General features: G+C 43.6%; 1 protein-coding gene across 2 annotated transcripts in view; it reads right to left on the bottom strand.

Annotated features, from left to right (window-relative positions):
- Positions 1–13,772, bottom strand: part of LOC309549185 (ALK tyrosine kinase receptor-like) — a 1,241,121-nt gene that overhangs the window by 175,535 nt on the left and 1,051,814 nt on the right. For both annotated transcript variants that reach the window (XM_082249296.1, XM_082249297.1), the window contains 2 exons: positions 13,686–13,772; positions 8,379–8,526 (listed from right to left, as the gene is read on the bottom strand). The exon at positions 13,686–13,772 is cut by the window's right edge and continues 67 nt beyond it. In XM_082249296.1, coding sequence (XP_082105422.1) covers positions 8,379–8,526; positions 13,686–13,772 — 235 coding nt within the window. The remainder of the gene's footprint in view (positions 1–8,378; positions 8,527–13,685) is intronic.

Raw genomic sequence — 13,772 nt, 5'->3', positions numbered from 1 at the left:
AGGATTTGATTTGGGAAAGACAACCCATACAGAGGATGTGATTTTGGCAAGGCAACCTGACAATAGAACATGATTTAAGCCAGCAAAGCCGACATGATTTGGGCAAAACAACCTGTAAAGAGGATGTGATTTAAGCTAAGCAACCCGTAAAGCAAATAATTGCAACCATGTTAAGTAATGTGTAAATCTGGCCATACATGGATCGAAATACAGCCAATTCAGCAGGGCTGATCCATGCATGGCCCTTGCCATTAATGTGAAGTCTTTTCATAATTAGGCATGTTGGAAAATTTCCACTCGATCAGTGCATGCAACCAATGGACGGCAGTGCTGATCAGTGTATTCCGACGGCAGGGAAGCCCCACTGTCAGAATACAATGAGACAGCTGGAAGAATCCCTCCATTCACCACGAATGTGTGGATGGGGAAATCGGCTCAGTTTTTTTTTGTTCAGCTGAAAAAAAATCTAGTATGTATGGCCATCTTAAGACTAATAGGTATTTACTCAATTCACAGAGATCACAGTACTCCCCCTGGCAGTTTCTCTCTAGAAGGATGGAGCCCCAAATGTTCAGGCCTTATCCAGAATCACTGGATTGAGACCCCAAAAAAAACCCAATGGTGATCAAATACCACCATTTGGGTAAAGCGTCGCACGGCCGCCCAATTGTCAGATAAAGTAACGCAGTGCCGGATCGCAAAAAATGGCCTGGTCATGAAGGGCGGTAAATCTTCCGGAGGCCAAGGGTTTTTTTTTACAGTTTCCACATGATGTATAAATAGGACGCATAGGCTTTTATTGAGTTGAGTTTTAGGGCTTTAGAAAAAACCCAAAACCTGAGTTTAGAAGCAGCAGCATACATGAGGCCTAAATGTAGTGAAGCTTCCCTTTGTAGAAAACACCCAATCAAAGAAAAAAACAACAAAAACAAAACAAAAAAAACAGCATTTTTACTCGCACCGAGTTGGATGATGGAAATCAGCAGTGCTTCACCGAATTGACTAAGCTCTGAGGAAAATGAGTCCAACTGTACTTGCAAAGTTCAGTCTATTTGCCTTTAGTAAATCCACCTGCATACCCCTTTTACCCCTTCACGCCCACCTTATAACCAAAAGACGGGTACAGCGCGGGCCTAAATTCGCAGGAGGGAGTCAATGTACGTCCTCCTGTGCTCACGCTGCTTGTGCGCCCCCTGCAGGGCACTGGCGGCGCGCTCCGTGATCAGCGGGTCCATGAGATCCCGGCCTCAGCCAGTGACAGTTGATCACCTGATGTAAACAGAAGCCGGTAATCGACTTTTTTTCCCTCAGTGAGTAGAAAAAAAAAGATGAATACCGGCTTGTGTAAACGGGACATCGGTCCCACACACAGAGAGTCAGTGCCACCTCATCAGTGCCCACCAGTGCCACCTACCAGTGCCCATGAGTACTGTTAAGCAGTGACCACCAGTGCCACCTATCAGTGCCCATCAGTGCCTCACCATCTGTGCCAGCTATCAGTGCTGCCTATCAATGTCACCTACCAGTGCCGCCTATCAGTGTTCATTAGTGACACCTATCAGCGCCCATCAGTGACACCTATTAGTGCCCATCAGTGACACCTATCAGCGCCCATCAGTGACACCTATTAGTGCAGCCTCATCAGTGCCTCCTAATCAGTGCCCACCAGTGCTGCCTCATCAGTGCCACCTATCAGTGCCCATCAGTGCCTCATCATCTGTGCCACCTATTAGTGCTGCCTATCAATGTCACCTATCAGTTCCCATCAGTGCCACCTATCAGTGCCCATCAGTGCCTCATCATCTGTGCCACCTATTAGTGCTGCCTATCAATGTCACCTATCAGTTCCCATCAGTGCCACCTATCAGTGCCCTTCAGTGCCGCCTATCAGTGTCCATCAGTGCCGCTTATTAGTGTCCATCAGTGTCACTTTTCGGTACCCTTCAGTGCCACATATCAGTGTCCATCAGTGCCCTTCAGTGTCACCTAGCATAGCCGCCTATCAGTGCCCTTCAGTGACACCTATCAGCGCCCATCAGTGACACCTATTAGTGCAGCCTCATCATTGCCTCCTAATCAGTGGCCACCAGTGCTGCCTCATCAGTGCCTAGCAGTTCCACCTATCAGTGCTCATCAGTGCCTCATCATCTGTGCCACCTATTAGTGCTGCCTATCAATGTCACCTATCAGTGCCCTTCAGTGCCACATATCAGTTCCCATCAGTGCCCTTCATTGTCACCTATCAGCGCCCATCAGTGACACCTATCAGCGCCCATCAGTGACACCTATCAGTGCCCATCAGTGACACCTATCAGCGCCCATCAGTGACACCTATCAGTGCCCATCAGTGACACCTATCAGCGCCCATCAGTGACACCTATCAGCGCCCATCAGTGACACCTATCAGTGCCCATCAGTGACACCTATCAGTGCCCATCAGTGACACCTATCAGTGCCCATCAGTGACACCTATCAGTGCAGCCTCATCAGTGCTTCCAAATCAGTGCCCATCAGTGCAGCCTTATCAGTGTCCATTACTGCAGCCTTATCAGCGCACATCATTGAAGGAGAAAAATTACCTGTTTGCAAAAGTGTATAACAAACTATGAAAACATGTTTTTTTTTTTTCATTTTTTTTTTTGGTTTGTTTAGCAAAAAAAAATAAAATAAATACCCCAGTAGTGATTAGGCTCCGTTCACATGTAGGCGTTTTGGGCCGTTTTTGGGGAGTTTTTCTGCTCTAGGATCAGCTCTCAAAACGCCCAACAAGACAAATCCTATTCATTTCAATGGCCCCTGTTCACATCTGAGCGTTTTGAGGCTGTATACAAAACGCCCAACGCTCAAAAAAGTACATGAGCTTCTTTTTGGGCAGATTACAGGCGTTTTCCATTGATCTCTATTCAATCTAAAAACGCCTGCACAAAAATCGCGGTAAAAATCGCGGTAAAATCGCGGCAAAAATCGCCGCAAAAATCGCGGTAAAATCGCGGTAAAAAACGCGCGAAAAACGCTACGCTCAGGTGTGAATGTAGCCTAAAGTACAACAAAAAAAAAGCTCTATTTGTGTGAAACAAATGATAAAATTGTCATAAGTATATAGTGTAGCATGACCACGCAATTGTCATTCAAAATGTGACAGCGCTGAAAGCTGAAAATTGGCCTGGGGAGGAAAGGGGTTTAGGTGCCCAGAAAGCAAGTGGTTAATTCACACATTATAATTATAAATACATGTATGCATTGGGGCTGATTAACTAAAACTGGTGAGTGAACAACCTGGCACAGTTCTGCATAGAAACCAATCAGCTTGCAGGTTTTTTTTTTTTTTTGCCAAATCTTAAAGCGTTTGTTACCCCAACATGTAACATTTACTTGCATAAAATTGTATCCTGTTCTCTTTGTAATGCTTCCTTTGTGTGAAATCCCTGGTGTTCCTGCCAGTCCCTCTGCTTTCCCTATTAAAACTGACCACCCTAAGCAGGAGAGCACAGCTGTGCTGGGTACTCAGCCTGCTGACCTCCAATGATCAAACTTGTTCTGACATACCCACCCCATGCACAGCCTTTCTCTGGGAAAAGTAGTGTCCTGCTGTTTCTCCTCCCCCAAGCTCTTATGCAACTGAGAACAGAGGGAATGCGATCACTTATAAAAAAGGGGAAAAATATATATATTTTTTTTTTGGCTTAGTTTTTGTTTATAGCGCAAAAAAATAAATAAATAAATAAAAAAAATACCACCAACATAAATCTCCATTTGTGGGAAAAAAAGGACATCAATTTTATTTAGGTACAGAGTCGGACGACCGCGCAATTGACCGTTAAAGTAACGCAGTGCCGAATTGCAAAAACATGGCCTGATCATCAACCACTTTACCACCGGAGGATTTTGCTGTCTTACGTCCAGGCCACTTTTTGCGATTCGGCGCTGTGCGACTTTAACTGACAATTGCGCGGTCGTGCGACGCTGTACCCAAACAAAATTTACGTCCTTTTTTCCCCAGAGCTTTCTTGTGGTGGTATTTGATCACCTGTGCGATTTTTACTTTTTGCGCTATAAACAAAAAAAGAGCATAAATTTTGAAAAAATAACAATATTTTTGACATTTTTTTATATGAAATTCCCCCCCAAAAAAATGTAAAAAATCAAAATTTTTTTACATTTTTGGCCAATTTGTTTTATGCTACCTATGTTTGGTAAAAAAAAAAAAAATCACAATAAGCGTATTTTGATTGGTTTGCGCAAAAGTTATTGCGTTTACTAACTAAGGGAAAGATTTCTGTCATTTTTGGTGTTTTTTTTTTTTAACGAGTAATGGCGGCGATCTGCGATTTTTTTTGCGGGACTGCGACATTGCGGCGGACAGATCGGACCCTTGACTGACATTTTTTACACTTTTGGGGGTACCAGTGACATTACTACAGTAATCAGTGCTATAAATATGCACTGTTACTGTAAAAATGACACTGGCAGGGAAGGGGTTAATTTTATTGGAGAGGGAGGGGTTAATGAATGCCTGGTGCTTACTGACGTGTGTGGGGGGAGGGGACTGAGTGACACAAGGACAGATCGCAGGTTGAGCTATACTGAACCCTGCAATCTGACCCTGCCTGTCACTGAGGAGATCCTCCCGCTCTGTTTACACAGGCGGGCGGATCTCCACACTAGATCCCCGACGATCGGGGAAGAGCGGCGGTGATCGCCGCCGCTCCTCCCCTGGCCCGACTCCCGATGTGAATGAAAACAGCGGGAGCGCCGCCTACAGGGGGAGGAATCCAGCGACGTAGTACTACGTCGCTGGACAATAACGAACCACTTTGCCGCAGTACGGTCAACGTGACCGGTCAGAAAGTGGTTAAGAGGGCAAATCCTTCCGGTCCAGAAGAGTTTAAAAAAAATACAAAAACCTTTTTTTTTTTTTTTTTTTTTTTTTTTTTTTTTTTTAACTTTCTGCTGCATAACATTCCCCCAAGAAAAAAATTGATTTTTTTTTTTCATCCTGTTAGGCCAATTTGTTGTCTGCTACATATTTTTGGTAAAAAAAAATCCCAATAAGCGTATTTTGATTGGTTTGCATAAAAATTATCACAGCTACAAACTAGGGGAAAGATTTAGGACATTTTTATTTATTTATTTTTTACTAGTAATGGCGGCGATCTGCGATTTTTAGTGGGACTGCGACATTGCAGCGGACAGATCGGACCCTTGACTGACATTTTTGACACTTTTGGGGGGACCAGTGAGATTACCTCAGTAATCAGTGCTAAAAATATACACTGTTACTGCACTAAGGAAACTGGCAGTGGAGGGGTTAACACTGTTGGTGACATCAGACTTTTTTTCTGTATACTTGTGTTTATGTTGTTTAAAGTAACATGTTGGGTTTTCTTGATTCACACAAGTTAGTTATGTGCAGAGCGCAGGCGCCACCTACTGTACTTTTTTTGGTATGGCTTCAACTGTTCTGCTGTATTACATATTGTAATTCAGAATGTGTTTAAAAAGTTGTTAGGAACCAGGGGCATTCTGGGTAGAATTTCTATAGGAAGTGAATCTGCCACCATTTTCAGAAGATACAGCAGGCAGCAAGGCATGTTTCCTCAATCTCTTGCCATCACCCCTGAGAGAGCTTAAAAAGTGAGTTCTTGTTATCCCATCCTGTATTATAGAGCATTGTTTCTCTATTGTATGTGATTTTGTACTGATTGATGTTTATTTTTTATAAATTTTTAGTTTCCCCTGGCTTGTTCTAATAAATTTGAGATCAAAGAAATATGGTATCTGACGTTTATGGAACAGGAAGCTTTAGCTCTCCATCCTAGAGGCAGAACAGTTACTGTAATAATGACACTGGCAGGGAAGGGGTTAACCCAGGGATGATCAAAGGGTTAAGTGCGAGCCTAGGGGGTGCTTTCTAACTGTATGGGGGAGGGACTTCGGATTGAACACAGAGACACGGTGTGATCATCTCAGAGAGAACAATGGTCAGCTGTGTTTACAACAGCAGACGGCCGTTCTCTCTCAGTGGGGCACGATCGCGGGTGCCCGGCCGTCGGCCCCATGGATCAGCATCTCCGCTGCCCAGTCGTGTGGTGGTTCGTGCAACCGAGCCAGCCTGCCACAGTATATCTGCGGCGGGCGGTTAGCAAGTGGTTACAATCTATGCACACATTTTTTTGCCTTTCATTTCTATTTCAAACTGAGTGGGTTGTTTTACAAGGTGATCATTTACAATCACTTTAATTGAACAAGATGAAGTTAGAAGCTGATTGGCCGCCGTGCACAGCTGCACCAGATTCGCACTCTCCAATTTTAGTAAATCAACCCCAAAATATCCAACATCTTCCAAAGGTGAATGTCAAAGAAGAAAAGCACAAAGTCCCTAATGATGTGATTAAAGAAAACCCCTTTCCTGGGGAATGGTCTCTGCAATATCAACTCATCATGAGACATTTAAAGAGAAGCTCACAGTGTGCAGGGAAATCAGAAGACACCGTTTCAGTCCGGGAGAGGAGTCGGTGCAACTGGGCAAGACTGAAAGGGAGGCTGGAGGGAAGATTTAAGACTTTAGAGTTGTACATGAGACCTTCCAAGCATCAACTTCTCTATTATAGCTGCATCATTCCTTATTCAACAAATGATGAACACTCTTTACCCATGGTATATACACCCATAATCTCCGCCCACGGTATATACACCCATAATCTCCACCTATGGTATATACACCCATAATCTCCACCCATGGTATATACACCCATGGTATGTACACCCATAATCTCCACCCATGGTATATACACCCATAATCTCCACCCATGGTATATACACCCATAATCTCCACCCATGGTATATACACCCATAATCTCCACCCATGGTATATACACCCATAATCTCCACCCATGGTATATAGACCCATAATCTCCATCCATGGTATATACACCCATAATCTCCACCCATGGTATATACACCCATAATCTCCACCCATGGTATATACACCCATAATCTCCACCCATGGTATATACACCCATAATCTCCACCCATGGTATATACACCCATAATCTCCGCCCACGGTATATACACCCATAATCTCCATCCATGGTATATACACCCATAATCTCCATCCATGGTATATACACCCATAATCTCCATCTATGGTATATACACCCATAATCTCCACCCATGGTATATACACCCATAATCTCCACCCATGGTATATACACCCATAATCTCCACCCATGGTATATACACCCATGGTATGTACACCCATAATCTCCACCCATGGTATATACACCCATAATCTCCACCCATGGTATATACACCCATAATCTCCACCCATGGTATATACACCCATGGTATGTACACCCATAATCTCCACCCATGGTATATACACCCATAATCTCCACCCATGGTATATACACCCATAATCTCCATCCATGGTATATACACCCATAATCTCCACCCATGGTATATACACCCATAATCTCCACCCATGGTATATACACCCATAATCTCCATCCATGGTATATACACCCATAATCTCCATCCATGGTATATACACCCATAATCTCCGCCCACGGTATATACACCCATAATCTCCATCCATGGTATATACACCCATAATCTCCATCCATGGTATATACACCCATAATCTCCGCCCACGGTATATACACCCATAATCTCCACCCATGGTATATACACCCATAATCTCCATCCATGGTATATACACCCATAATCTCCATCCATGGTATATACACCCATAATCTCCACCCATGGTATATACACCCATAATCTCCACCCATGGTATATACACCCATGGTATGTACACCCATAATCTCCACCCATGGTATATACACCCATAATCTCCACCCATGGTATATACACCCATAATCTCCACCCATGGTATATACACCCATAATCTCCACCCATGGTATATACACCCATAATCTCCACCCATGGTATATACACCCATAATCTCCATCCATGGTATATACACCCATAATCTCCACCCATGGTATATACACCCATAATCTCCACCCATGGTATATACACCCATAATCTCCATCCATGGTATATACACCCATAATCTCCATCCATGGTATATACACCCATAATCTCTACCCATGGTATATACACCCATAATCTCCATCCATGGTATATACACCCATAATCTCTACCCATGGTATATACACCCATAATCTCTACCCATGGTATATACACCCATAATCTCCACCCATGGTATATACACCCATAATCTCCACCCATGGTATATACACCCATAATCTCCATCCATGGTATATACACCCATAATCTCCATCCATGGTATATACACCCATAATCTCCACCCATGGTATATACACCAATAATCTCCATATATGTGCAGTTACCCGGGGGCAGGCGTCCTCCCCTTGCTGGCCAACCAGTATATAGAGTATATCATCCTTTTGGAGCTCGAAAACCCCAACCAGAGCCGTGCCGTGGGCCCTCGTAGGAGTCTTCACTCCCATTCCGCCAGCTGCTCCGTATCCGGATATCCTGGAAGAAGAAGACAAGACACAATGTATTACCAAGGTGTGACTCAGCACCAGATGTCAATCATTCCCAACTCTGCTCCCTTCCACCTGGAAGTTTTTGGTGTTCCCACCCCCCACTTTTGTGTGTTAGCTCCTTCTGTTGCATTCTTCATAATGAAAGGATGGTAGGAACTAGGGATAGACTGATATGGCTTTTTCACAGCCGATACCGATAATATTTTGGTCACAACATATCGGTATCGGCCGATATGGGACGATATTTTGTACATTTAAAGTTTTGGAAAATAAAGACAATTTTTGACACAAATCTGGTACTGAACATGTTAATTTTTGTTTAATGCTTAATGGCTGGCTTGATGGCACCCTGTGGTGGGTGGAGGGCTGGCTGGCACCCTGTAGTGGGTGGCTGACACATTGTGGTGGCTGGCTGGCTGGCACCCTGTGGTGGGTGGCTGGCACAGGGGCTGTGGGTGGCTGGCTGGTACAGGGCCTGTGGGTGGCTGGTACAGGGCCTGTGGGTGGCTGGTACAGGGCCTGTGGGTGGCTGGCTGGTACAGGGCCTGTGGGTGGCTGGCTGGTACAGGGCCTGTGGCTGGCTGGCTGGTACAGGGCCTGTGGGTGGCTGGCTGGTACAGGGCCTGTGGGTGGCTGGCTGGTACAGGGCCTGTGGGTGGCTGGCTGGTACAGGGCCTGTGGGTGGCTGGCTGGTACAGAGCCTGTGGGTGGCTGGCTGGTACAGAGCCTGTGGGTGGCTGGTACAGAGCCTGTGGGTGGCTGGCTGGTACAGGGCCTGTGGCTGGCTGGCTGGTACAGGGCCTGTGGCTGGCTGGTACAGGGCCTGTGGGTGGCTGGCTGGTACAGGGCCTGTGGGTGGCTGGCTGGTACAGAGCCTGTGGGTGGCTGGCTGGTACAGAGCCTGTGGGTGGCTGGTACAGGGCCTGTGGCTGGCTGGCTGGTACAGGGCCTGTGGCTGGCTGGTACAGGGCCTGTGGGTGGCTGGCTGGTACAGAGCCTGTGGGTGGCTGGCTGGTACAGAGCCTGTGGGTGGCTGGTACAGAGCCTGTGGGTGGCTGGCTGGCTGGTACAGGGCCTGAGGCTGGCTGGCTGGTAGAGGGCTTGCGGATGGCTGGCTGGTACAGGGCCTGTGGATGTAGGTGGCTGGCACCCGGCTGCTGTGGGTGGGTGTATGGCTGTGATACACTCCCGCGAGACTAGTGCCAACTCCAGACGAGGCTGTCCAAGGTGAGGGAGGCGGCCTAAGAAGGCAGAATGACGTCACAAAAATATCGGCAATATCGGCCAGTTCCGGGGCCGATACCGATAAATCGGGGAAAGTGCATATCGGCCGCCGATAATCGGTCTATCCCTACTAGGAACCCCTCATAATGGGCACAGCAGGTCTACAGACCCAGGAACTCAGCACAGGGATGGTGCGAACCCCTCATAATGGGCACAGCAGGTGTACAGACCCGGTCACTCAGCACAGGGATGGTGGAACCCCTCATAATGGGCACAGCAGGTGTACAGACCCAGGAACTCAGCACAGGGCTGGTGAGAAGCCCTCATGATGGGCACAAGAGGTGTACAGACCTGGGAACTCAGTACAGGGATGGTGGGAACCCCTCATAATGGGCACAGCAAGTGTACAGACCTGGGAACTCAGCACAAGGATGGTGGGAACTCCTCATAATGGGCACAGCAGGTGTACAGACCCAGGAACTCAGCACAGGGATGGTGAGAAGCCCGCATAATGGGCACAGCGGGTATACAGACCCGGGAACCACTGTCACCGGGACAGAAGGTGAATAGACAGGGATGGAGGGGAAATGTTCTGGTGAGAAGATGGGATTCACTTTGAAGAGATTTCGTCTTAATTCTTGTTGTGTTTCTGGGACATGAACTGAAGGGAAATATTAAGTATATTTTTATTTTATTATATTTTTATTCTAATAAATCCATTGGTTCCTAACTCCATTCGAAATTAAACCCAAGTGACTATGGTTACACTCTAATAAAGGTTACTTTTTATTTTTTTGTTCTGAAAATGATACATAATGACAATATCTAAAAATCAATACATTTCCTTTAGGGGGGCTTTTGTCAGACTAAAAAGGGAAAGATTATTATTCAGGTGATGCGGAGAGATGAGTATCGAGTTGTTCTTAAAGCATGGAGATATTATGGCGAGGAGGATATAAATACCTGAAAGGATCTAATTATGACGATGTAACGACTCAGCTGAAGAGACTCTTGTGAATGATAAGTACAGAGTACGGCAGCTCTCATCTAATTACACAGAATGAAGAGCCTCGTCTATTCACCCCATACAGAGAAAGAGACACGGGGGCCATCCACATCTTTACACAGAGGAGATCAGATCAGGAAAGGTCAAGGAAGAACCTAGCGCAATCTGCACCTCAGCTGATCAACTAACAAAAAAAATATTATTTTTGTGTGAATATAAGGTTTATGGAGTTTATGGATCAGGCCGTCAATCAGTACTCCCATATCGAGCCCAGGCCCCAACGGGTCATCAGCAGGGGTTGGGTACTGCAGGTGCTGCCAGTGGGTGGCCCCAGTGCAGCCGAATGTTGAGCCCCATGATTTCTGTTGACAGCCCTGCCTATTCCCCAGGGAGGTGGGGTGGGGGGGGGGATGTCAGGCAGTCAGTGTGAACGGGGCAATAGTCAGGACCCATGGAAACCCAGAGCCCACCACAGGTCTTGGGAAAGAATGGGAATCCAGCAGGGCCGAAGCTGGGAGGAAGATCAAGCTGAACAGCGGGGGAGGGCAGTTCACACTGTATGGATGGATGGAGTGTGCCAGCATGGTGGGGGTGATTGAGGATATATATGTAAGGTAGTAATGGGGGGCTAAATAGCTGTGTGGGGTCCATGATTTAAAATTGTGGCCCTGTAGTTTCTGTGAATTTCTACTAATCGTGCACATAATATATTCATTAAAAAAAAAAAAAAAAAAGAAGCCAATCCTTATACAGTAAAACCTTGGATTGCGAGCATAATTCGTTCCGGAAACATGCTTGTAATCCAAAGCACTCGTATATCAAAGCAAATTTCCCCATAAGAAATCATGGAAACTCAGATGATTCGTTCCACAACCATTTATTCATAAATCCTTCAGTTTATAGTCCATATAAAAAGATTATAGCATTGCGATAGGTTATATAACCATAAAATGTCCATCCACAAATAGCCGCTTCCACAAGGGGATTAGAAGCAAAATCCAGCAGGAGCTACAGAGTATAAAAGAGAAGAGAGGCGCCTCTAAGTGTAGCAATATGGTTCCATTTAATGAAGGTACAACATTTAGCAACTCACATGGTTGATGATTAAAATAGGCACATCTAAGGATGCAGGCATCCGGGGTAAAGCTGTCCACATAGACAATCTTCTGCACCGCCGGCTGCCAGTCTGTAATCCTGACCGGGAAGACCACCCTGGAGTAAAGCGATCTGAAAGCGAAGGGCAGCATGGAAGGGATGACGTAGATGGCGGTGTGGAGGATGGTCTATGTGGACAGCTTTACCCCGGATGCCTGCATACTTAGATGTGCCTGTTCCAATCATCAACCATGTGAGTTGCTAAATGTTGTACCTTCATTAAATTTAACCATATTGCTACACTTAGAGGCGCCTCTCTTCTCTTTTATACTCAGCTGTGACTTGAGGCTACTTGTATATCAAGACATCGCTTGTATATCAAGTCAAAATTTATTTGAAAATTTTGCTTGTCTTGCAAAGCGCTCTTAAACCAAGTTACTCTCAAACCAAGGTTTTACTGTACTTAGTATGGAAAGCTGTGAATGGGTAGGATAAGCACAGGCACATTTATTTATATACATTTTGTATTTATTTATATATATATATATATATATATATATATATATATATATATATATATACATATACACACACACACATAGTGTATAGGAATAAATAAACTTTGTGAAATACACAAAATATACATAAATACACATTGTAAATAAATAGATTTACAATATCAACATATATACAGTATATATATATAATGTGTCTGTGTGTATTTATATATTGTGTATTTATTTATATATTGTATTTATTTATATTCATTGTGTATCTATGCATATATGTACAGTACATATATACATAGATACACAATGAATATAAATAAAAACAATATATAGATAAATAAATGCACAATATGCACAATCTATCTATAAAAACACAATGAATATAAATAAATACAAATAGAATAATATGTACTTATATATTGCGTATTTATTTATGTATCTATACATTGTAATTATTTATATTCATTGAGTATCTATGTATATATGTACTGTATCTGTCTGTCTATTTATATTTATTGTGCATTTATTTATATATATTGTGTATCTATCTCTTTATCTCTCTATCTATTGGATGTACTTATATTCATTGTGTATTTATTTAAACATTATGTATTAATTTATATAGTTTGTGTATTGTTTATCTATCTATCTACAGTATCTCACAAAAGTAAGTACACCCCTCACATTTTTGTAAATATTTTATTCTATCTTCTCATGTGACAACACTGAAGAAATGACACTTTGCTACAATGTAAAGTAGTGAGTGTACAGCTTGTATAACAGTGTAAATTTACTGTCCCCTCAAAATAACTCAACACACAGCCATTTTTTTTTTTTTTTTTATTTTAACACACGGCCATTAATGTCTAAACCGCTGGCAACAAAAGTAAGTAGCAAAGTGTCATTTCTTCAGTGTTGTCACATGAAAAGGTAGAATAACATTTTTAAAACAATTTGAGGGGCATACATACTTTTGTGAGATACTCTATCTATCTATCTATCTATCTATCTATCTATCTATCTATCTATCTATCTATCTATCTATCTATCTATCTATCTATCTATCTATCTATCTATCTATCTATCTATCTATCTATCTATCTATCTATCTATCTATCTATCTATCTATCTATCTATCTATCTATCTATCTATCTATCTATCTATCTATCTATCTTCATTGTGTATTTATTTATATATTGTGTGTATTGTGAATTTATCTATCTATATTTTGTATTTATTTATATATTGTGTGTATTGTGTATTTTTATATATATACAGTATGTAGAATAAATAACAGCCACGAGCATCACCTGTATCGGTTGGTTTCGGGAACCCGCCAGATCTGTACGCCCCTTTGTGTTCCGGTCCCGACAATCACGCTGAAGTTCTCGTAGGAT

The sequence above is a fragment of the Pelophylax lessonae genome, assembly GCF_965119305.1.
Source record: "Pelophylax lessonae genome assembly, chromosome: 3".
Classification (NCBI taxonomy): Eukaryota; Metazoa; Chordata; class Amphibia; order Anura; family Ranidae; genus Pelophylax; species Pelophylax lessonae.
Note: the sequence above shows the minus strand (reverse complement) of the source record. Positions and strands in the feature narration are given on the sequence as shown.